The sequence below is a fragment of the Podarcis cretensis genome, assembly GCF_951804945.1.
Source record: "Podarcis cretensis genome assembly, chromosome: 1".
NCBI classification, from domain to species: domain Eukaryota; kingdom Metazoa; phylum Chordata; class Lepidosauria; order Squamata; family Lacertidae; genus Podarcis; species Podarcis cretensis.
In genome coordinates, this window is record NC_137170.1 from 95,199,303 (window position 1) to 95,223,942 (window position 24,640).

A 24,640-nucleotide genomic window follows, 5' to 3' on the forward strand; every position below is an offset into this window, starting at 1 on the left:
AGGTCGGTGGTTCGAATCCCCGTGGCGGGGTAAGCTCCCGTTGCTCAGTCCCTGCTCCTACCAACATAGCAGTTCGAAAGCACATCAGAGTGCAAGTAGATAAATAGGTACCACTCCAGCGGGAAGGTAACAGTGTTTCTGTGCACTGCTCTGGTTCGCCAGAAGCTGCTTAGTCATGCTGGCTACATGACCGGAAGCTGTATGCTGGCTCCCTCAGCCAATAAAGCGAGATAAGCACCGCAACCCCAGAGTCGGCCACGACTGGACCTAATGGTTAGGGGTCCCTTTACCTATAATGAGGGAAAAGGTTGGCCTTGCTCATTGCATCCCAATGCTCTTGCCAAACTCTGCAGGAACTTGGGTGCTCCTCCAAGTTCTGCTGCGGTGGGGTGGGCACAGCACTGCCTGAAGCAGGTGCTTCACCCCCTAAGCATAGGCAAGCCAGCTCTGATTGAAGGAGTAACATTCTCCTTCATAGGTTGATCATATAATGTGTATCACATTCAGGTAAGATATGTTAATGAGACATATATCCTGCTTGTGAAATCAGAGGAGTGAATTTATTATTTTATGGTGTCAATATTTAGAAGATTGATCATAAGCTAAGCTTCTGCACAAAGGAAACAGAAAATAGCTGAAAGTTAACCACAAAGATTTTGGCATCTGCTTTCCTTCATTACACCTTAATATACCATACATATCAGAATATGATATGCTCACAGTCTATATGAGAACTGGAATCTAGTATTCATACAGGTGGGTGGGGTATTATATACCTACCAGTATTTTAACATTTTGGTTATCTTCTTGATAAAAAGGCAGTAAATTATAGCCCATTTCATATGTGCTCATACTGTGCATTCATTTTAATATGAGATTTCAGATTACTTCATCTAATATATTGGTTGTTCAATACATGTAATTTTCAGTGTCCTTTAGCATCTGACATGGTGTGCTTTGTAGTACTCTGATTAATACTTAAGCTGGCTTAATTAAGCTGGCTTTAGAGGATTAAAGGGTTAAAACTCAATCTCTTCCATTTTCTTCCCCCACTTCCCTCCCGCTTTTCCCTCCCCCTCCCCCTCCCCACTCCATGTCCTTCCATTTGTGTTCCTTTCCTCCTTTACAGCTGTGGACATGGATGGAAGACCTGCAGAAGGAGCTCTTGGAAGATGTTTGTGCTGACTCAGTGGATGCTGTTCAAGAACTCATTAAGCAGTTCCAGCAGCAGCAAACAGCTACCCTCGATGCAACCCTCAATGTAATCAAAGAAGGTGAAGATCTAATCCAGCAGCTCAGGTAAGTTCATCACACTGCATGAGAGGCCCAATGAACAGAGGCAGGATAACTTAGAATTTAATGTGAGAATTAATCACTGCCCTGCTACGATTCAGAATATTTTATTTTATTGAAACTGCAAGGAATGATTTGTAGAGACTGGTAAAAATAGTCTTAAATCACTTTGAGCCACTGTGTGTAATGGATGAGAAGAACTGTAGATAAGGTAAAGTGAGTATGATTAAATGGTTACTGTATAAATATTTTTGAAGTAGATATTTACAGAATATTGTTAAACTGTTATGAAGTGGGACCTGGTGATTTATTTGCTTACTCCTGCTAGGCAGTGTCTGCCAGCTACTGAGCAAAACGCGTAGATTCAAATAACACTGAATGCAATATTTTACTTCCTGCAGGAGTTTTGTGTTTGCATGTGGAGCATTCGTATCATCACATAGTGCCTGCTACTGGCAACAGAGTGTCTGCTGTTATCATCATGGTTGTGTGTTGTGCCTCATGAGGTGTTTTAACTCTCTGAATTTTAGTTTTGATGGATGTTTTAGTTTATATCTGTCTGGTTGGTCTGATTTTATGTTTTACTTTCTTTTTGTCTGTTTAAGTAGTTCATTGCCCTGAGAACCCCAGCTATAGCATCACCAGCTATAGCATCACCTAGAGAACTCAGGTTAAGAGGTGATGGATGAATGAAAATCATAAAATAAATAATAAATTTTGGTGTGACTCGGCCTGTATTCAGACAGTACTTGTTTCCATTTTCATGACATTTCCTTTCCTGATAATTTATGTGTTTCATGTGATCTTTCATAGATATGTAAAAGCCACTCCTAGAAATCAAGCAGAATCTAGTGGAAGTTTAGTGCTAATTTTCATGATAATTGCTTCCAGAAAAAAATCCGTTTTCAACCCTGTTAACCTGGAGAACGAGAAGAGTGTTTGTACTGTAATTTTCCTGTGGTTTTCATACATCGTGCCACTGCCATTCATGTGATGAAATTTGGGTATTCCAGCATACAGTGCTTTCTCACCATTTTCATGGCTGAATCATGGGGGCACAGAAGTGCACATGTGCATAAAGGGTGGCAGTATGGTTGATGGTGTCCACTCTTGCACCACAGCATGCCCACTGTTGTGAATTGAACTTAGCATAACATCTACCATGTGTAATGCAAGTCAACCCTTATTTGATTTTAATTAACACTGTGCAGTAAAAAGAGGCAGTCTGCAGCAACCACCCTCCCACCATTCAATTTACTTTTTTGCTTTCTAAGAAGTGGATCCACCTTTCCTCATGAGGAGTATGTAGTCATCTGACGGCAAGTTCTAACTTGCCAAAGGCTCCTTGTTATATCCCTGCCTCTATAAGGCAGGAAATTTATAATATGTCTGTAATGGCTGAGTACTTGAATTAATTAACATATAATGTCCAGCTGGCTTTAATGAGATCACACTTTGTGCCAGAGCCAATGTCTTTCAGACATTCTCTTTCATATAACTGGGACCTGCTCAGGCTGTTCAGTGCTCTTCTTCAGTTCCATGCCTCTGATTTCCAAGACTGCTCCAAACTCATGGATGGTTACAGGAGGAGCACTTCTTCAGCCTTAGATGAAACCTACCCTTGCCTCCCTCCCCATCTCACTGCTTCTCAGCCATATTTGCTATTTTTCTCTTTTGGAGTAGTCAGGACCTTGTGGGAAGCACAAAACTGTGTCATCCCAAAAGGAAACTCGCCCCTTCCTACTTTTAAACTTTATTCGGACAGGTTTCTATGAATCCAGGGTGGAATTTGATGCAGCCAAGATAAGCCTCAGCTGAAGGTTAGTTGGACCATCCGAGCAGTAAGCAGAGACAGATTAATCTGTCTCTGGTTAACTGCCTGAAATATCATTGCGTCCCAGATGTGCACTGTGACTCTGTACTGTTAAGTCACAGTGAAAATCCAGCGAGCTGTTTCTGTTCTCTCCTTTTGGGGACAGGTATTTATTGTGTTTCCACCCTCTTTGCTCCCCCCCCTCTACTTTTCATATTTCTCAGATCTTGTTTACCTACATCAGCTTTCACCAACATCTGACCTCCAGATGTTTTGGACTGCAGCTCTGCTCCGCACAGCCGTGCTGGCTGGGGCTGATGAAAGCTGTAGCCCAGAACCAGGTTGGCAAAGGCTATCACAAGATCTGTAATGTTGCTATTTGCACATGAACATTCCCCCTTCCTGGTGTTTTTGGCTAACCCACTGCATTTCTGAATACCCATCCTAAATTTCCATATAAGGAAATGCTCTGCCTTTTAGACTCTCTGTCACTATCTCTTTACTAGCAGCTAAGCTTATAGTCCAGGCAGTGTGGGTTTGTGTGGCCTCATGCTGAATCAATCACCTTTATCCTTCTGTATTGCTGAATACTGGCGGACCATGTCGCAAAGCCATTATACTTTCTGCCTGCCATTTTGTGCAAATAAACTTCTCCCCCCCTCCCCAATTTGGATTGGTATTTAATTAGTTTTGCCAAATTCCTCCAAATAAGCAAAACAACATTGGTATTTGCAGAGTAATTGTGTCCATTGCAACAACATCTGTGGAGAGTAATTGTCCACAGCAAAGGTGCCCAATGTGATAGATATATGTCATCATGTGTGCGTGATATGAGTTCACATGTATGTATAGATGCTTGAGTTCTATTTTAATATCACTGCTATTTAACTTTTTTTACTGGTTGCAGAAATCTATAAATATTTAATAAATGAATTAAATTGAAAGGGAGGTCAGTTTTTCACTTTTGATATTGCAGTCAGTGGACAGGAGAACACTAATGACTGTCAGCACCACCGCAAATTTCCCTTGCAACTGGGCATGAAGGTGGGAGAAGATAAACTATATTTTCACAAATCATGTGAAAATAGCTGAAATACACTTTTTCAGCTTGTAACTGGGACCCCCACAAAATATTAGCACATCTGCTTAGATCTAATGTGATATATTATTAGCAGTGGTATGGCAACTGTTTGCCCTTAGCACTGATCAGCTGGTCAGAAATCATGCCATTGCCCTTGATCCATGCATTATTGAAACATGGTTAAAAAAACAAAAAAAAACTACTTGAAATTTGCTCTCACATTCCTACCACTAAGGTATAAATTGGTTCTGTTGGTCCTAAGTGTCCTGTTCTGCTGGGGAAGTGGTAACAAATACCAGAACCTCTTGCAATCCAAGGTAAAGCAGGACAAAGCAAGTCAAATCAGGACCTTGGGCAGCTCCCACTCGTCCCTGCTGAGTTTAGGAAGATGTCTCAGCAGATATTTTCCTGAAACCCTAAAAAGACTGGCAGAACTTAATATTCCAGTGGCACAACTCCCCCAGGGAAGCTGTTTGCAATATTTAATGGGCCTACAGCCTGTTCCAAATCAACCTCAGACTCTGAGGACAATGGAAGAGCCATGTCGTCAGGCCAAGGAAGTGTAGAATTGAGTGCAGAGGGATCCTTCTCAAGTCAGAGTCTTCCTTTGGTCAAAACTGGGATCCTGAGGCAGGGGACATAACACCAGGACAATATCATGCAGATAAGAGTTCTGAGTGTCCATGGGTCCCATTAAATTCTATAGAGCAAAGTGAGAGGGATGCAATTAGCAATACTTTGCAGGAAGAAGAACAACCTACGTTGCCCCATACAAAATTAATATCAGCAGGGGCAGACTTGGCCTGCTCAACACACTCCATTAGTGTTCCTTAGTGGTACTCCTACAAGCAATTGTAACAAAATAGATGGTGCTATGCTTCTCCCCTCGCCTCAGATGAATACAGATTTAATGGTGGAAAGTAATATCTCTCTCACACATCTCTTTACACACACACACACACACACACACACAGCTGCCAATAAATTTTTTTGTGTATGGGTGTGTGTTGAGTTCATAACGAAACCTGATACTATAGGATAAGTGCATATCTTCTTATTCTGGTGGTGATTTTTTTTTTTTTAAAAAAGTTTTGTTTATCATAGTATTAAAAATGGCAATGTTTGTTGAAGTAATAATTTAATTCACTCTACTTTGAGATATATATTGAAATTATTCAGATTTTGTTGTTGTTTTGAGCTCCCTGTTGTGACCACATGATAACGTTTCACGGTTTTTAAAAAAGTAGGAAATAATGAGAAATATCAAGTCCCTGCATATTAATATACAGTTTATTCTGATGCAATCTAAAAATAGGCAGATACTTGAATGAATTCAGCAAATAGTGTTGTGCACAGCATGCTAGTAGAAGCAGTATTGGTGGGAGAATTGGGCTCACTTGAAATAAAATCAAGGACGATTACCAGTCAGAGTCTTCAAGAAACTTTATGCACCATTCACTCCCTTCTCCTTTCTCTCCAACTCCTTGTTGGTGCACAGAGGTCATAATGTCACCAGATATGAAAGGATGCATACAATTCACTGTGTAATGCAGGCATTCTGTAATGCAGCCATTCAGCAACTGAATGAGGTGAATCCTGGATAAAACTTCCTTCAACCTTTTCCAGCTATTTTTAGAGCTGAGAATGTTTAATATTCTTTCTTATTACCTTTTTCAACACTGCATTTTTAACCATTCATCTTTGACTTTACCACAGGGATTCAGCAGTCTCTAACAATAAAACGCCACACAATAGTTCCATCAGCCACATTGAATCTGTCCTCCAGCAGCTTGATGAAGCCCAAGTACAGATGGAAGAGCTTTTTCATGAGAGAAAGATTAAGCTAGACATTTTCCTTCAGCTCCGAATTTTTGAACAGTACACCATTGAGGTAAGGGTTCCACTGAATACTCTGAAAGGGAAGAGCCTTTGAGGAAAATTGGGGTGGGAAGAGATGGACGATCAATTTTTTTGTTTGTTTTATGATAATGTTTGAAAGTCAATTCCTAGCCTTATTCAATGTGACCAGAATGTATACTCTGTAGTTTAGCACAGACAGCTCAAGGAGGTGAGCGGAGGTGGATGCTCTTTCAGGAGAGCATTACCTAACCTTGGTGCCACAACAGAAACATCCCTTGTGCCCACCTGTTATCTGTCTCATGGTGAAAGGGCACAGAGCAGGCCCTCCAATACTGACCTCAACATTCATGGGGACAGCTGTGGATACAAATCAAAACAGAAAGTTGACATCAGAGTAATACTGAAAATTACTAGACCTCAAGTAGGGAAAATAACCTCAGAAATAAAGGAAAGAACCCAAACCGAATATATATATATAAAATGGGCCTAGTTTTGGCAGTTTGCACTTTAAGAGGGAATTTGTATGTTCAGGTGATAGGACTATACAGTATTAACAAATATTATTGGCAGGGAAGAATAACATGTGCAGGAAAAGAATTTATTATTATTATTATTCTGAAAATGTTTATCCTTGAAATTACTGAAATAAGCCCCATGGAATCAGGACCCTGTGGGAGCAAGACTACTCTACTCGCTTCCCTGCTACGGAAATACTCCTCATGAATCTCAGCATGAATCTTAGAGCAGCTGTTCTTCATACAATTAATTTAACCCAGCATTTGAACTGTGAAGCATTTAAGGAAGTTATATATATATATATATATATATATATATATATATATATATTCATTTATCATTGCCATTAAAGAATGATTTGATTTCAGTAGGAACAGAATTTGAGTGGGCACAAGGGTGCTATGTTTCATGCTGGCTGTACGGTACTCAATCAGGATGCATGTGTGTGCTCTGCCTTGTCTGTGCCAGGAGAGACATTTAAAAAAGGAAGGAAGAAAATGAAGGCTTTTATGGCAACGGTACTGTCAGTAACACACCTCCTGTGAGAGCCTGAATTCTTTTTCCTGCAACTCAAGCCATTTCTTCATTATTACTATTATTTATTTATTAAATTTGCACACCACCCTCCATCCAGAAACAAACAAGGAGGAATAGAAGATCTATAAAAGCAGCCTTCTGAAATCCCCTCTCTATGAATTTCTACCCCAGGTTTAGTGATGCTGATTGAAAGCAGCACTCACACATTTGCTGTCTACTGTTATTCTGACTTGGATTTCCAAGAACTGTAAATTGTCAATGCTCACATGACATGGCAAGTCGAACTACAACTTACTGGGACAGAAAGAATGTGTTGGCTCCTGGAGAGTTTGCAGCTGCTTTGTTGTTCCCTAGGCTTTTTTTTTTTTTTTACTATTGCACTTCACTGTCGTGGCCCTCACTGCCAGATGAAGAACTTGAACTCCCAGGTCACTTTCTTCCAAAGACTTTAATGCTTAAATCAGAGGAGTACATAAGCGAGGCAGTGTTCCATAGTGCAGTAGATGTGCAAAAGGATTAGCTCCAACAAGCGGCATGCCCCCTGCACGTTTCTTTTGAAGGATGTGTGGGCACAGCACTAAGTGCAACAAACAGCAGGAGTCTTGAGGCTGGAGAAGCAAAGAGGCACTCCTCCAGGTGGATTCAGCTTGCAAGTTCTGTTTATGCTGGCACTCAGCATCTGATTTACCCTCAGTAGCCTCCTCCTCTGAAGGAACCTCATCACTGATAGGAGGAGGTGCTACAACAGGAGGGATCTGACATGGGGTGCCCAGTGGCTCTGGAGCAGAACACTTCTCTGCTAATCTGCCGCGACTCTCCTCTGGATCTTACTCTCCATCCTCCATATTACCAGCTGCTTCTGGATTCTGACACTCCTTGGAGTCCTCCTTCTCACTAATACCTTCCTCAGGGTTGTCCAGCTCTCTGAGCGTCTCCCATTCTTCCTCAGGATCAGACCACCATGACACATCTGTAGGACTCATGTCATGGGCTGAGCTATGTCCTTAGTGTGTTTTCTGTACCTGGACTCGTGCTGAAGCTCTTTCCCTACTAACCACAAAGAACAGCCAATAACAAACCTTGGCTACAACACATGGTTAGAGGAGTGAATTTGTTGTTGCTGTAGATTGTTGTTGCTTGCTCCATTCGTCATCGCTTCCCTCCTCCAACTTACCCTTCCCTTTTACTCCAAGCAAATGTGTACAATAACCCTAGAAACTCCACCAGTGCTCACCAATCAGATACCACTATCCACATGGTGAGAAACAATGAATTCATAAAACAAGAATAGGCCAGGGTTAGCCAACATGGTGCCCTCTCGATTTTGCTGGACTCCAGCTCCCATCAGCCCCAGCCAGCATGTCTAATGATCAGGGATGATGGCAGGTAGAATCCAACAATGTTGGGGAGAGCACCATACTGGCTACCCCTGCTGTAGTGTCTCCACTTCATCAGCCCCATTTATTACTTTAGAAATATTTATAAACCACTTAATTAAAGAGCTCTCTAAGCAGTGCACATAATAAAATTATAAAGCAGCTAAAATCTACAACCCTATTATACACACACACACACACACAAAATAATTAACATTCCATTGAAACCTTGGATAATATAATTAGGCTGCAATCCCCTATGTCCACTTATGTGAAGGCAAGCTTCTCGCAAAATAGAATTATCCTAAGGAAGATCCATTTATCTTTTCTGTGAATGGCTCTGAGACCTCCAGATACAGTGGTGCCCCGCAAGACGAATGCCTCGCAAGACAGAAAACTCGCTAGACGAAAGTGTTTTCCGTTTTGGAGGTGCTTCGCAAAACGAATTTCCTATGGGCTTGCTTCGCAAGACGAAAATGTCTTGCGAATTCCTGTGGGTTTTTTCCCCTCCCCCCCTTTTTCTAAGCCGCTAAGCCGCTTATCCGCTAAGCCGCTAAAAGCCGCTAAAAGCTGCTAAACTGCTAATAGCGCTAATCCGATAAGCCGTCAATGGGCTTGCTTTGCAAGACGAAAGAAACGCTAGACGAAGAGACTCACGTAACGGATTCTTTTCGTCTTGCGAGGCACCACTGTATAGGGCGGTATATAAATTCAATAAATAATAATATTAATAAAACAATAATTTATTCTCATAGGCAGCTAAATTGTACTGATTTTGTGATGTTTGAAAATACCCAATTTGGGCAATTTCTTCAATACCCACAACTTCCAGTCCAATCTTACCTCTAAGATTCTGGTATAATAAATATTACATCATTTTGCTTTATGCAATATCATAAACATTATATATCTTTATTTTATGCTCTTCTGAAAAACATGTCTTGCTTCCAAACACCATTGTATCTTATATAATAACCAGTTAAATCTGCTGGGCTGTGAAATATAGACTGTAATAACAGAAAAGAACAAAGCAGTTTTAGATTATTTTTCTCAGTAACCATGTTTTTGATGGCTTATAATGCTTATTCTGTATTGCTTGTTTTTACTTTGAAGGTAACAGCTGAGTTAGATGCCTGGAATGAGGACTTGCTAAGGCAAATGAATGATTTCAATACTGAGGACCTGACCCTGGCAGAGCAGCGCCTGCAGAGACACACAGAGCGGAAGCTGGCAATGAACAACATGACCTTTGAGGTCATCCAGCAAGGGCAAGATTTGCACCAGTACATCATGGAAGTCCAAGCTTCAGGCAAGTGACATACATTTATTTGTACTTTCCAGTTTTATCCCTTAAGGCTCATGTTAGCATGCTTTCACATCTACAAGAGGTATTCTCAAGGAAATAAAACAACCAAGAGAAATTAAGTGAAGCCTAGCACTATTGGAGTACACACAAACACTGAAGCTGGGTAAAGTTCAAATCAGAAAGATGTTTCTGCTGTTCCATACCTGCCCTGTTTCCATGGGATTTGTGCTTGGGGGTAATACAGAGAGCTTATGCAGTTTATACTTCTGCCCAGTTAGTTAATTCTAAACTAACTAACAGCCCAGTTAGTTACACAATGGAGGTCAGGGAATGTTCCTGCCTATCTAGGGGATCTTTTTTCACTTACAACTTCTCCAGCTGCTTAAAGTGCTAGCAGAGGCAATATGAAACATAGCCATCTTGGGAGATGTGGTCTTGTAAGCCTGCGGTATTGAAAACTGCATGGAAGTGAAAATCAGTAGAATATCTGGGCCCAAACAAAACAACATCTTCATTACTAAATAAGATAGAATGGCTCTTGAACTTCACATTCAGGGCATGGTAATCTATCCTCCCCTTTGGGAGGAAGGTTCTTTTTAAATGCCAGATACAGCACACATTTGTTATAATTAGCCTGCATATGGTGTTGTGTCCTCAGGACTTTTCCTGCATTTAATATGCTTGACTTCGCTACATGTCTTTGATCTGGCTGCATTCACAATTTTCAATCACACACACGGCTGGTGTATTTCTGATTGTGATAACTCATCAGTGGCAATCAGTAAAGGGCCTAGGATATCAAAGGGCAGCTGGCTCCCCTGTGATGAATGATTTGGCCTTTCTGTCTTGCCACATGTCAAACAGTTTTAAGCCACATATACGATGACAAAACTGGGATTTCTTAAAATGCTGGTATTAACAGAACTACTTTTTCTGTTGCTTTGAATGTATTGTCTTAGGTAAAATAGTGATTCATTAATATTTTTGCTGGGTGGATTTATTTTCCTAAATCACAGGGAAATTTTAACTGGGTTTGAATGTAGAACCTTTCTATATACTATGCTTTTTATGGTCCTTTACTTGGAGTCTGGATCCTAAGAAAACTTTTGGGAGCATGTGGTGGGCAGAGTGTACCTCCTCTTGACTGCAAACCAAGACTCTTGTCCTTAGCATTGAACAAAGCAAAACATAAATGGTCACATTGAACCCACGAGCCTGAGTTCAGAACATAAAAAAGGTTAATTTTTCTTTGGCTCTGCCTCTTTCTTTTCTGCTATGTGGTATGAAAGAGAAGTATAATCTTCTCTTATAATGTGCCAAAATCAAAAGGATATTTACTGAGAATTTCAGTAATTCTGTGCTCTCTCTTTCTAATAAAATCAGTGGTGTACAAGAGACAGAAAGGGCTTTTTCTTCACCTTAATTTTAAAAAGTAATCCATATTCTTTAGTTAAACATTGCATCCCTGAAAGGCTGAGAGCAATTACTCACTGCAAAACTGTTGCTTCAGACGGCCATGGGGAAGAGAAGCTGCAGCTGGAAGAATAACATTTTGGTAGCTACACAACACATTTCCTATCCAGACACCAGCTGCAGATATGTTAGATTTGAGCAACTAGCAAACTGATTCCTCGGTGCTTCACAAGGCATCTGTAAATGTGAATGGGTTTATCTACAATAAATTACCAACAGAAAAGTTCAGGTGGTTGTTACAAGTCACAGCACTTTTCCAGGCTACTACCTTTTTCCTTTTGTTAGGAGCAGGTCCACTGTTCCATCTGAGGAAATTTTTTTCATTACAGGCATTGAATTGATCTGTGAAAAAGACATTGATCTAGCAACACAAGTGCAAGAACTGCTGGAATTTCTTCACGAGAAGCAACATGAGCTGGAGCTCAATGCTGATCAGACGCACAAGCGGCTGGAGCAGTGCCTTCAGCTCCGACACTTGCAGGCAGAGGTCAAGCAGGTCAGAGCCCTTCACCATTGTCATTAGTCTGTTTTTGTGTTGGCTTAAATGTTTCTGGAAGACATGCTGAGCTGCGACATATTGAAAGTGTTAAACTCCCTGGGTGGTATTTAGCTTAGTTTTTTCTCAAAAACAACATGAATTGGCAGCTTCCACATATATTTTATTTGAAAAAACTTTTGTTGCTCATTCTATAGGATCTCCAGTAGAAAGTAATATCTTGATCTGCAGATGTTGCATGTTTCTGATGTAAGCATGGACTTTAATATCTAATACAGAGGCTGAGATCATGAGGTTTAGTTTTCAAAAGCAGGTTTCTAGACCTCTTTTTGTGTAGGACAAATTAAATTGTGCAGTAGACAGTACCACGGGTAACAGCTCAAGTACCCAAAGGAATCTTGAATTGGATCAGGGCATTGGTATTTTGTGTTGCTCATGGTCCTCTTCTGTCCAGCTTTCCATCATTCAACAGCTTGATATGGGTGACAGGCCTGACTGAAGCCCTTCATGCTTGGAAAATTAAGTCTAAAGCTCCTCAATCCATCTAACTGCTTTTGTAAACCAACCTTAAATTTATCACTGTGGACAATTTCTGATAAGAAATATTTGGGATGGACTTCTGGCGCTGCCACCATGGCAAACTGCAGATCCCACGATAGCGGACACCAGCCGTGCAGTTAATTAAGGATAATCTGGGAGTAATTATCCTTGCAAGCCCCGGGTCAGGGGCGGAGCTTTCACTCACGGATCGTCCAATAACTGCCTCTCGCTCTGATGGAATGCAGAGCAGGGACACAGAGTGCATAGCACTGCACGTATTGGAAACCCCCCAATGCGGTCGCCATGAGTGGAGGTACTTCTGTTTCTTTTAAGATGGATCTGAATTTGGACGTAAGAAACAGATGTGCTCTGGATGAAGGAGAAAGCTAGCCAGCTAAATGAATCAGCCACCGAGTGCCAATGTTTAGATCTGGAGAGGACTGTTGTCGTAATTGGATTGCTATGTAAGTGAAGGGGAAGGCTTTGCTCTCTTTTTACATTATATTTGTTTGCGATGATTCAGCAAGCCTTCACTGAAGAAGAATTAATTAATTAATTATTAATGGAATAAAATTACTAATGGATTACAACTATATATGGAATGCAAGAGGGATTCAACAAGAACTATAATTTTCTTTACGGAGTTCTGGAAAGAATAGACTGTGAAATACTGTGATGATTTGTGATATTGCCTACTAAAGAGGGCTCTAACTCTGGTTTTGGTGAGACACCAGCTTGTTAGTAGATTGGAAAGGACTAAAAGAGATAAAAGCGGGAAGCAAACCAGGAGTCACTGCCGGACACTGGAATACTTTCGGTTTTAGAAAGGCAAAATGGAAGCTGTGGCATAATGAGAATTACGTTCTCGAGGGAGGGGCAATGTTGAAGAGGATTGATTGATTACAACATGAAGGAAAAGAAGAATGTAAACAAATATTTCACACAGAAAACTGCAAGAAATAAATTCCCTTTGCAAGTTAATGGATCTGGATTTGCTAAATACGAACGAAAGTCATCACACCAGTGGCTGTTAAAATAAAGGATCAAGATCGGAATTGTTGTATTTGGACTAATTAAGAGAATTGGCGCAGGACCAAGGAATAACATCAACTCCTAATAGCCAGAACACGGGAAGTCATCCAAAAATGCTGAATTCAGAACTGATTAATTGGATCTTTTGATTATATTATGATTTGGTATGATTTGGTGTTGTATTAATGTGGCCTCCATTGGATTGTTATTAATAAATAAAAATAAAAATTATTTCTAAAAAAAAAAGAAATATTTGGGGATATTCAAGACGGAGCAAGCTTGTTTTCTATTGCTCTGAAGCGTAGGACCCAAACCAATGAATTCAAGTTACAAGAAAGGAGATTCTAACTAAACATCAGGAATAACTTTCTGCAGTAAAGTGCTGTTCATCAGCGGAACAGACTCCCATGAGAGGTGGACTCTCCTTCCTTGGAGGTTTTTAAGCAGAGGTTGGATGGCCATTTGTCATGGATGCTTTAGTTGAGATTCCTGCATTGCAGGGGGTTAGACTAGGTGACCCTTGGGGTCCCTTCCAATTCTATGATTCTATAGTGCACTTTTCTGAGAAACCATTTCATTGTTTTTAAAGCATACACATTGTTTGGTTGAGACGCATTGTTCCGTTCTGCCCAGTAGGATATGTTCTCTTCTTATTACGAGCAAAGTTGTCCTGGTGGAACAAGTATTCAGAAAGTATTTTCAGCGAGGTAAAGTACTGAACACAGTTGCTGTGAAACTGCAAATATTCGAAGTATCAGGTAAATTGGCAGGATCCACTGATCCATGAATCGTCCAGCAGCCATAAAGTGGTTGTGTGGTTGCTTCACTCAAGTTCCACTTGGTTTCCGTTTGCTATGCCCCACTGCCCAGCCTCATACTTCATAGCTTTCTCAACAAGCTAGTGTGATCATGTGCTCCCAAGCAGTATAAATTCTAGAAGACAATGTGAGAATGCTAAAATACAGCTTTTACTCTATAAAGTGATTTTCAAGCTATCAGCAAATAGTGTTGGTTGTTGGAGGTGTTCAAAACACATCAGAAAATCAGAGGCACTGTGGACAGGGCTTCCAATAATCAATCTATTATCTGCACTTTTTCTCTCCATGGTCTTATCACTAGTCAGGAGAGCTGCAAAATTTCTTAAACTTCAGGCAATTTCTAAAAATCAGTTGTTGCAGTTTCTAGTGCTTCAAACACTGAAAAGATTTGTAGAGCCTAAACTTCCATTTTGCTTGCTCTTGCTGCCAATCAGAGGCAGTTGTTGAAACTGCCCCTGAAGTATCATGACCTTAATAATCAGCCTACTGGCAGCTAAGAGGAGACTGGGAAGCAGAGGAATAGGAACATTTACACCCTTGTAACATATTGACAACTAACAGCCTTTTTTGTAACACTGGAGTAATATGATTAGTGTAATACAATCACCTGTTGAAAACAATGTTTTCACATTTAAAACAATGTTAAAGCTTCCAGACTGTCTTCAGGGGCAGCTCCACATGGAAGACATTACAGTGGTCATAAGACTCTTAGGGAAATCTATGGCGCTTGTTTGTATCTGTAACTCATTCTGAACCTTTCCCTTTCTGATTTTAATTCTTATTCTTGCTTGGAAAACTCTATATACCAATATATATTATCTGCCTTAAAATATTCCCTCAAAATTTCATTTTAAAGGAATTATTGCTTTAAAAGATGCAGAATGAGTCATGCTATTTCCATAGTGTGCTCCAACCATCTACAAACTTGTGCAGAGTACAGTAATCTAAAGCCCAAACAAAGTGTGCATGGATTTAGGAGTGAACTTTCAAACTGTTTCAAAAGGGATGTTAACAGCTGTGGTTCATTAGAGTTTCTTTAACGTTATTGGGAAGCCTTTCTCACTCCAATGCTTTACAGCAAGCCCATGGTGAAAACACATTTTATTTGTTCAGCTGAATACTTTAAAAGTCAATTGATTATTAACCTGTGAATTATTACAGCTATAGCTTTCCCTGGAAAGAGCTGGGTTTAAATATATCACTGCCCTGTCATAAAACGGCTGGATTTGGCTTCCTGTGGGATGAGTCATAATCAAAATCACTTAGTGAAATTGGAATTTATATTGATTTTGGCCTGTTGTTCGTTTCCAGTCCAGATCCAAATGGGTTTCCCTTTCACTTTAGAGCATCTGAGACGATGAATGGTCTCAAATCCATTACCAAATTGCCCTCGCTCTTAGGATTAGAGCCACCAAGCAATACCTGGTGCTTACTCAACTCAACTTTTGCTGATACAGTAGAAAGTCTGGAGAGCTCTAGAATGCCTACATGTGGTTGCATTTTAACATAATGGTGCTTGGAAATATCTGAAATTGTTTTTTTCTTCCCTCTCTCATTTGGAAAGTTTTCCTTTTTCAACAGTACATGCCATTGGCTTGGATGTTAAGGCAATGAGTTGAAACTTGGAGTAATTAGATATAAAGGATGTGTAATGTGTATGGGGGCTGACTCTCACTGTAGAATACTTAATAAAATAGGTGGCTGATTTTTCACATTCTCTTATGCTAAGGCAGAGAGAGATAATTAAGGGTGTGCCTTCTACCATTATCTACATATCATCTAGTTGTTTGTTTCTCCAAACTGTCCTGCCCAGTAGTTTTCCACTTTCTTCAAATGGAAGACTTTGCTTGGGCTGCCACCAAATATGTCTGCCCCCCCCCCCAGCTACTTCTGACTACTCCCAGTTCTGTCCCTTTATAGCATCTTTGACTGCTTAGTCTTTCATCTGCAAACCAGATCAAAAACAGAGGTCTAAGAATACCATGGTGTGAAATATTACAGTACAAAACTGAGGCACTGAAGTGTCAAAAATTTAGTGCTTCCTAGAATGTCAGATCAGGGAATAGAGATTCAGCATGGTTCTGTCACTGAGCCTGGATGCCCAGATTTCAGCAGTGGCAAATAGTGGTTATGCATAGCTGAGACTGGTGCACCTTTGAAATTCCTGCCTAGTCTTCTCTAGGGGGTTAGTCAGCCATTAGGCAAATACCTTTTTTTAAAAAAAACAAAAAACAGGGCTTTAACCTGTTGATGTTTTACTTCGGGTTTATTTCTCATCTTTACAATTTTTATGTGTTCTCGTTTGTTTTATCTTAGTATTACTGGATGTTCTTTAAAAAAACTGATTTATTGTATTTTTGTTATGATTGTTGTTAGCCACCTTGGATGCTATATGTAGAAAACTGAAATAATGGTGATGATGATATTGATAAAGTTTTTTGGTGTAAAATTATTTTCCACCATAACTTCCAGGGAGGCATTCTTCTAATATGTAGCTATTTCAGTAGAAATGAGGACCAAGCTATGTGTGATGTTTATCACATAGTTTGCCCAAGAGTGTAAACTTCTTCCTGCCCAAATTGCTATAATGGATAGCCAAATCCATATCAGGACCTTGGCATATCAGAGCCCTTTGCTGTCCACCATGGTCTCATTCTGAATGAGGGGTCCCACATCTGGGAGTATTCCCAGATGTTTGGGGGGTATTCAAATTGTCTCAGTCAGAATGCTCCCCTATATAAATTGTTGGTGTGGGGCAGGCAGGGCTTATACAGATCAAGATTGCAGTGAGGGAAGCAAAGAATTAAAGGGTTTGATCAGACACCCCACACTGGCAATTTATGAAAGCAAAAGCTTGAACTCAAGGGCAAAGTATGTCATAAGCATCATGTGTAGTTTGGCCCTGATATCGGTGCAGAAAAAGTCAGAATTAAAACCAGTTATTGCAGCAAGAGCAATTACGATTCTTGAAAACTTGCTTATATTGAAATTGTTCCGTCTACAGGAGCTGACTTGACTCTGAGCATTCCACAGCATTATTCTGCTTTTTCATCAAAAAGAAAATTATTTAGTGCTTTTCTATGGGTCTTCAGGCTCCACTTAAATCCTGAGATATTTAATGTCTCCAAAAACTGATAAAATCTTCAATTTGGATGAAATGTCTGCCTAAAGGTTACTGCCTTTGTTAGTTTGTCTGTGCATTTAGAGATAATAGGCATATCTGTTACTTCATTGAAAGTGGTGATCAGAGAAGTATCTGGGGAATGCATTAATCCATATACATAGTTTCTTGTTAAATGCATGTTAACACCATAGGAGCCTGTGCCAGCTAACAAGCATTTTGTGTAATGAGATACATATTATTTATGCATATAAATGCTGATTTCCAGCCACATCCCAAGATCCAAATTTATGAGGTTAATGCTAAAAGGGCTTTTGAAGTCATTGTTTTGTTACCTATTATTTGTGGTGTATTTAAGGATGAGTTAACAAATCAGTTTTGGTTTCTCTCAGGTTCTTATTTTTCCAATTGTAAGTTCAGCTAGCAATTTCTTTAAAAGTCTGAGTGCAAATTGATAACATTTCTGTGCATTTTTCTTCTAATATAAACATTTTTCTTTATATTGGTGCTGCACCGTATTATTAATGCTTATTATTATATGTATACCACTTATATCTCAAAATGGCTTCTATTAAATTAATACATACTTAAAATACACAACAATATTAAATCATCCTTAAAGTATACAATAAAACAAGCAATTAAAAAGCGTAACACACAAATTAAAACACTTAAAAACAGTTAAAACTACAGGTCTGTTTTCAGAAGGCAGCAGAATGCCAACACTGATGGGGCTTTTCATATTTCAGCAGGGAGGGTAAACAGGCAGGCAAATCAGACACACTCCATCCAGTTCACCCTTTTCAATCTCAGTGATACAAGCTAGTTTGGTTCCCTATAGAGCCTGGAGGATGCTGTTAGCCTGCACAAAGCGATATCCAGCTGCAAGTACGTGGCTTTTTATTAAGGAGTACCCAGTGTCATTTGTTATAAGGCAGTATGTAAATACTGTAAATCAATAAATAAAGTACCCAGGGTGGGGGAGTTACACAGCTCATTTTCTAGGTACTCTGTCCAATGGAGGACAAGCACCTCACTTCACCTTAACAAAGGAAAGGTACACTGCGGCACATGTACGTAGAAGCACTGAGCCCAAATTTTCAAACTCTGGATGATGGAATGGAAACGTCTCCAACACTTATATTTAAAGGTTAAATCTGCTAATCCTGGCCTCCTTAGTTGTACCAACATTTGTAACCTTGAGGGAAGATTCAGCCTCCTCCTCAGCAGATAGATGAGAGAGATTTGGGTTGATGTGCCTCATTTCCTTGGCCAGCCCTAATGCTGGAACGTCTTTGCACAATTGTCCCTATTCTTACTGTGTTTATGGCAATTAAGCTAATGCCTGGATTTTCATGGGAGATTCCCAGAGAGAATGGGAAAAGGTACTTGATGGATATACAAAGCTATAGGAAAGAGGTTAATCCCTATTCCTTCGTTTTTCAGCAAACCCTTTAGGAGATTACTGTAACATTTCCTAATTGTAGTAGCTTAAATGCTCTACCCTATGATGATGATGATCAGCACAATCACTATTATCCCTGAATCCTCCAGACAAATTTCATTTACGAGGAGCTTTGCAAAGGAGGACATGTATTAAGTTTCCAAGATGATGTAAAGAGTAATTAATGTCTCTAGAAAATGTGGATGAGTAACTGCAAATTCCTTTATCCCATTTGCTTAAAGGCTCATCAGAACATAAAGGAGTTGTTGTAGTGTAGCAGAACAAATTTCTCATTCTGGCCACTAGTGGCATTTGTCCCACAACTAACAGCACAATCCTATGCTTGGGAGAAGTTAACCCTGCTGACTTCAGTGGGACTTACTCCTGGCACACGTATGTAGTGTCATGGCCTGAGTCATGTGAAACCATTCTTGGCTTCAGTTTTCATCCCCTGGAGGTGGTTCTCTTACTGTTGTTGACATCCATCTGTCTTGGGAGGAGTGTACCTTTGAGGGTGAAGTCATACTGTTGGAAGCTTGCAGTGCCTGCTGTGGCTGTAGAAATTGATGCAGGAGAGAGATGTTTTGTTGCAGCTGGGGCAGATGAAGGCATCTGGTTTTGCTGTTGCAGATGCACCATGGTGTTTCTCTTACTACGCTGGGTGAAATAATGGCACTTTTGTGTTAAGGTAGCCATACAGCCAAAGTATCATACATCTCAAAATCCATCTCAAATACATCTCAAAATCCATCATTTGTAATATATAAGGCCTATTGTCTATGAATGCATTGGCCCAAAGCAGTTTGCAGTATGAAGAAAGTCAAATTGTCACAGTAGATCATCGTCTGTTTCAGTTTGCTCTCATGAAATGACACCTCATTTCTTCTTAGGCTATGTCAAATGTACAATTCCTGATGCAAGTGCAAATTATCTAGCAAGTGAAAAATGATAGTGTATGACTCCTCACAGTTTTGTTGCATCAAGCCTACATCCCAACTGTATAGGTCAGGTATCAATATGTGGTAGATCAAGACTAATCCAAGTGTTATGTATTCTACATTTAAACAATGGAATGTATATAAGGAAGGGGGAGGAATGTTGCAGTCATCCTATGTACTGTATCTAAATATCATTGGCTTGAGAACTGCACCAACTATTTAAAAAGTGGGGAGTTGAAGTGTCATTTTTATGTATTATGCACACATGCAATGGCAACTTGAGGTTTTGTCAACATGTGTAAAAGTGAAGAATGACCCACAACACCACTCCATGTTGCTAAGGTCACCAACCAATTTTGCAGTTGCATGCAACATTTAGCTGCCTTTCCTGTTGCTAGAACAGGCAGGTGTAAAATTAAAATAAAATGGGCTGCTGTGCTGATCGCTAGTCTACATTTTAGGGGTCAGGTATACACTGTGCACAATTGTGTGTGCACTGGAGATCTGAAGTTGTTTTCTTTCTTTTTAAAAAAAGAAAAGAAAAACAGCTGGTGTACATTTTGAACAAAGAATTGGGTGTAGTGCTTCATCACTGTTACAAGACTCAAATACTTGCCCAATGGCTTTATAGAAAGTATGTGATTTGGATAATAGTGGGTGGTTAAACACACACAGTATTGCTCAAAACTACCTTTTCAGAATGTGTTTTTAAAGTATTATTATTATTAGCATTAGCATTAGCATTAGTGTTGGGGCTGCATTGCACAAAGTTGCGGTGAGGGACTATAACTCAATGGTGGACCTCATGTTTTGCATGCAGAGAGTTCCAGGTTTGGCATCTGTCATCTGCAGGCAGTACTTGGAAAGTCTCCTCTTGGAGACCCTGGAAATCTGCTGCTACTCACTGTAGACAATACTGAGCTACATAGACCAATGGTCTGAGGCAGCTTCCTCCATTTATGCATGCCAGGTGATTTTGTGTGTGTGGGGGGGGAATTAATCATGACAATATTCTTTTGGCAACTGGCCAGAATGTGTGTGTGCGTGTGGTGTGTGCGTGTGTGTGTGTGTGTGTGTGTGTGCATGCACGCATGTGCTGATGGTGGCTTCTCATTTTGCTTTGTTTGCTCTTTAAGATACATTTTCCATAAATTTGGTATAATCCTGTCAGTGTGAAACAGTTTCAACAGAAAAGGGAATGGGATTGCTTGCCCACATACAACAGAAAATAGGAGTGCATGTTCCTCTTTTGTTTCAACTCCCCAAAGTTAAGAGTTTCCTTAAATCACATTCTGGTGACTGAAACTAATGTTCCTTTTGGGAGGGTACCAGACCATCATTAGGAGAAGCCACATTATGCTCTTTCAGTTACGTATTTTTAACTAAAATCTCTCCTGATTGTACTTACTCAAATCACTGTTGAACTCACTTCCTTTTTTTTTTTAACCCTCACCTTGCATTGGTAGGTCTCTCTACACAATATGTTTCCCAATAGTTAATTCAATTCTAGAAAAAGGTAAAGGTAAAGGTACCCTTGCCCGTACGGGCCAGTCTTGACAGACTCTGGGGTTGTGCGCCCATCTCACTTAAGAGGCCAGGGGCCAGCGCTGTCCGGAGACACTTCCGGGTCACGTGGCCAGTGTGACATCGCTGCTCTGGCGAGCCAGAGCCGCACACGGAAACGCCGTTTACCTTCCCGCTGGTAAGCGGTCCCTATTTATCTACTTGCACCCGGAGGTGCTTTCGAACTGCTAGGTTGGCAGGCGCTGGGACCGAGCAGCGGGAGTGCACCCCGCCGCAGGGATTCGAACCGCCAACCTTTCGATCGGCAAGTCCTAGGCGCTGAGGCTTTAACCCACAGCGCCACCTGCGTCCCTTCATTCAATTCTATAGTCCTCATTAAATGTTTATTCTAGACTCTCACTAATCCAGACCATCTGCTTGTAGGGATCAGTTTAAGGGCTATGTAAAAAGACATTTTTTAAAAAGGTTATCAGTGTAAACAAATCAATTAATACTGTAGGCAGATGATCTGGCACTGGTGGCCTGTATTCTGTAAGCCGTGGGTTATAAACTTATCCCAGACTGCATTTAGTGACTTCAGATTGATTCTCAGAACTGGCCCTGATTTTGGTGACTGAAGGTGATCTGGGATAATTTATATTGTAATCCTGTTCAGTGTGTTATTTACACTTCTTGTCTGTTTAAGTCAGTAACAAGCCAGACAGTTAGAAGCTGGTGATGCAGAAAAGATATTGATCACCAAGTAGCTGGCAATTAGACACAGAGTTTCATATTCTTGGTATTGATTAGTTGTGCTTAACTGTAGGCTCACATAGTAAAAAAACTGCAATAGCAGTGCTGGTGGTGAGATAGAGAGAAGCTACATTAATGCCCTCCACCAAAAAAACAAAACAAAGAAAACCCCAACCTAATGGAGTTATTGTGGAACTCAGAAGCTGTTTGAAATACTTATAAAACTTTTTAGCTAACTTGAATCATTTCATACTCCATGTATTCCTCAACAATTTGGAATCAGTTGTTATCTGGTATTATATCTCTCCCCACGCTTTCATTTTTTAAGAAAACATACCCCACCCCCAATTCCATTCCATCCTGTATGTACAAAGCAAACCCACTACAAAGTGCTGCACAGGTCAGTTGGACCTCAAAAACAGATTCTGTCCTTAGGGTTAAATTCTGTCCCAAACTGGATTTATCTTTACATAGAAGTTTTAAATGATTTCATAATGCAAATTTTCAAGAGTTGTTTCTAATTTATCATAGATATTTTTGAGGTGGTGGAAATTTCTTGAGGTATCTTTTTGTAGGGGTAAATTAGAACGTTTGCTATTGGGATACATTGGACTCCTTCCATTATTTACTTTGAATTCAGTAACTCACCTGGCATTTTGGTGGTTTTCTGATTTGTTTTCTCCTTGTTTTTTCTGTGAGCCTAGTCTTTCACCTATGCATCTCCCTTATTTTCTTTATAGAACTTTCTTTACAGAGGAATTTAAGTTAATGTTGTGAGGCCTAGTGTACCCCAATAGTTTTGGGGGGTTTTTTGTTGCTTTTTGTGGAATGTGATACCAATTAAATCAAATTTGGCATTAAACTGGATGGCGGGGTAGGGGTGGTGATGGATTTCTTGAAGACCCCACTTGCAGAATCTGCAGTCAGCGCCTCCATGCAAACAGGTGTAATTGAAACATATGGACTAGTTACTTCTTTTCGTTTCTAATGACAACTGATTTCTTTAAGGATGGTAAATTGTGGTGATGAGAGCAATATATGATGTACTAGGGGAGTAGTTCCATGAGTCTCAGCTGGGAAGGGGATTGCAGTAGGGCTGCTAGTGAGAATATTGAACAGAAGCCATTGGATTTCAAAGCCATGTAGCTAATAAACACTTTTGATCATGAAATAAAGATAGGCTGTTTCTGTTTGTGAAATGGATGAATCTGTATAGACAAAAGAGAAAAAGAAAAAGAAACTCAGCATTTTGAAAATAATGCAGCACTGTTTCCAACTATTGTAGTAATATTCTAGCAAGTACTGGGAAAATATATCTAGAAGTGTAAATATTCAGCATGGGAACTTGCGTTCAGAATTAAGTTGCATTCTTACCCATTAAGCAATGGATGACATCTGGCAAGTGAGCCACGTGTGGTGCCTGAAGCTATTATGTGACCCACGGGCTCTTATTAAAATCTGAAGAATCTCATTTTCAATTAAAATCATAAAGTAAGTTTCTAGGCCTCAGAGGTACAAAGATGTACATTTAAGATGTAGTGCCAAAATGCTAAACAGCTGGCATCAAAGAAGCAAATAAAAGATACCTGTTTATTGATTTTCAATTCTCATGGTTCCTTCATCCATATATTAACATTTTCTAAAAGCCAAATAGGACCTTACATATTTTAAAGTAACAGTATAAGACTTCATGAATAGCAGAGAAAGTAGAGCAGGAATATTTCTTTAAAATATTAAATAAAATATTAAAATAGTATGCCAAAACCAACTCAGGGCAGGTACTTTTGTTGAGATTTGGCCCATCTCAGGGGAGAAAAATTGTTCGTAGGTAAACTGTAGATGCTGCATATGCACAAATATTGAGTTTCCATAAGCAAAAATAATATTTATAGTGGTTATCATTCAAGGTGTCTTTTCTTTCTTTCTTTTCTGGCAGGTCCTTGGCTGGATCCGGAATGGAGAATCAATGCTCAATGCCAGCCTTGTCAATGCAAGTTCACTGTCAGAAGCTGAGCAGCTCCAGAGAGAGCATGAGCAGTTCCAGCTGGCCATAGAGGTAACCATAATAGGCACGTTTGGATTTCCCTTTCCGCAAACATGAGGCCACCTCCTTGGGCAGAAATTTAATGGTGATGAAAGTGCAAGGGGATAAAAACAAGATGCTATTTAACAGTGGGAGGAGACTACAATTGTAACAGATAATTTACTATCAATAGCTAAGCTTTCCTGTTACTTGACAAAAATCACAATACATGAAGAAGCTGCTCATTTCCCATACCACCTTTGTAATTCTTTGCAAATGGTTCAGCAGAAATATAAACTAACACCCCAAAAGGCAAATACTCATGGAAGTGAACTTAAAGATTGGAGCATTGGATTTCTTTTAAGCCTTTACAAAACTTGAATAGCACCTCTATCTACCTCTGCAATGGGCGCTTTTAGGTTTTGATAGGCAATACTACTGATAGAAACCTCTTATCCTCTTACAGGCTTGTTTTGTTGGTTAGAGAGGAATTAGGTTAAGGGTGCATTTATGCACATACAGAGGCCTGTCAAAGCATCAATCTGATTTGTTGCAGCAGAACAAAAGTTCAGAGGTTAAATAGGCACTGACTGGAATGAATATGTGAGGGCCAAAGAAGTATGCAGAGAGCATAAATTGTGTCATTATTTAGTTCAGCAACACTGAAGGTCCACAGGTTCCTCACCCTTGGCTTGAAGACTGGGACAGATAGTCAAA

General features: G+C 40.0%; 1 protein-coding gene across 15 annotated transcripts in view; it reads left to right on the top strand.

The window, feature by feature from the left end:
• Window positions 1-24,640, top strand: part of KALRN (kalirin RhoGEF kinase) — a 492,818-nt gene that overhangs the window by 314,242 nt on the left and 153,936 nt on the right. For all 15 annotated transcript variants that reach the window (XM_079992485.1, XM_079992495.1, XM_079992497.1 and 12 more), the window contains 5 exons: window positions 1,130-1,299; window positions 5,904-6,078; window positions 9,590-9,785; window positions 11,585-11,751; window positions 23,837-23,956. In XM_079992485.1, coding sequence (XP_079848611.1) covers window positions 1,130-1,299; window positions 5,904-6,078; window positions 9,590-9,785; window positions 11,585-11,751; window positions 23,837-23,956 — 828 coding nt within the window. The remainder of the gene's footprint in view (window positions 1-1,129; window positions 1,300-5,903; window positions 6,079-9,589; window positions 9,786-11,584; window positions 11,752-23,836; window positions 23,957-24,640) is intronic.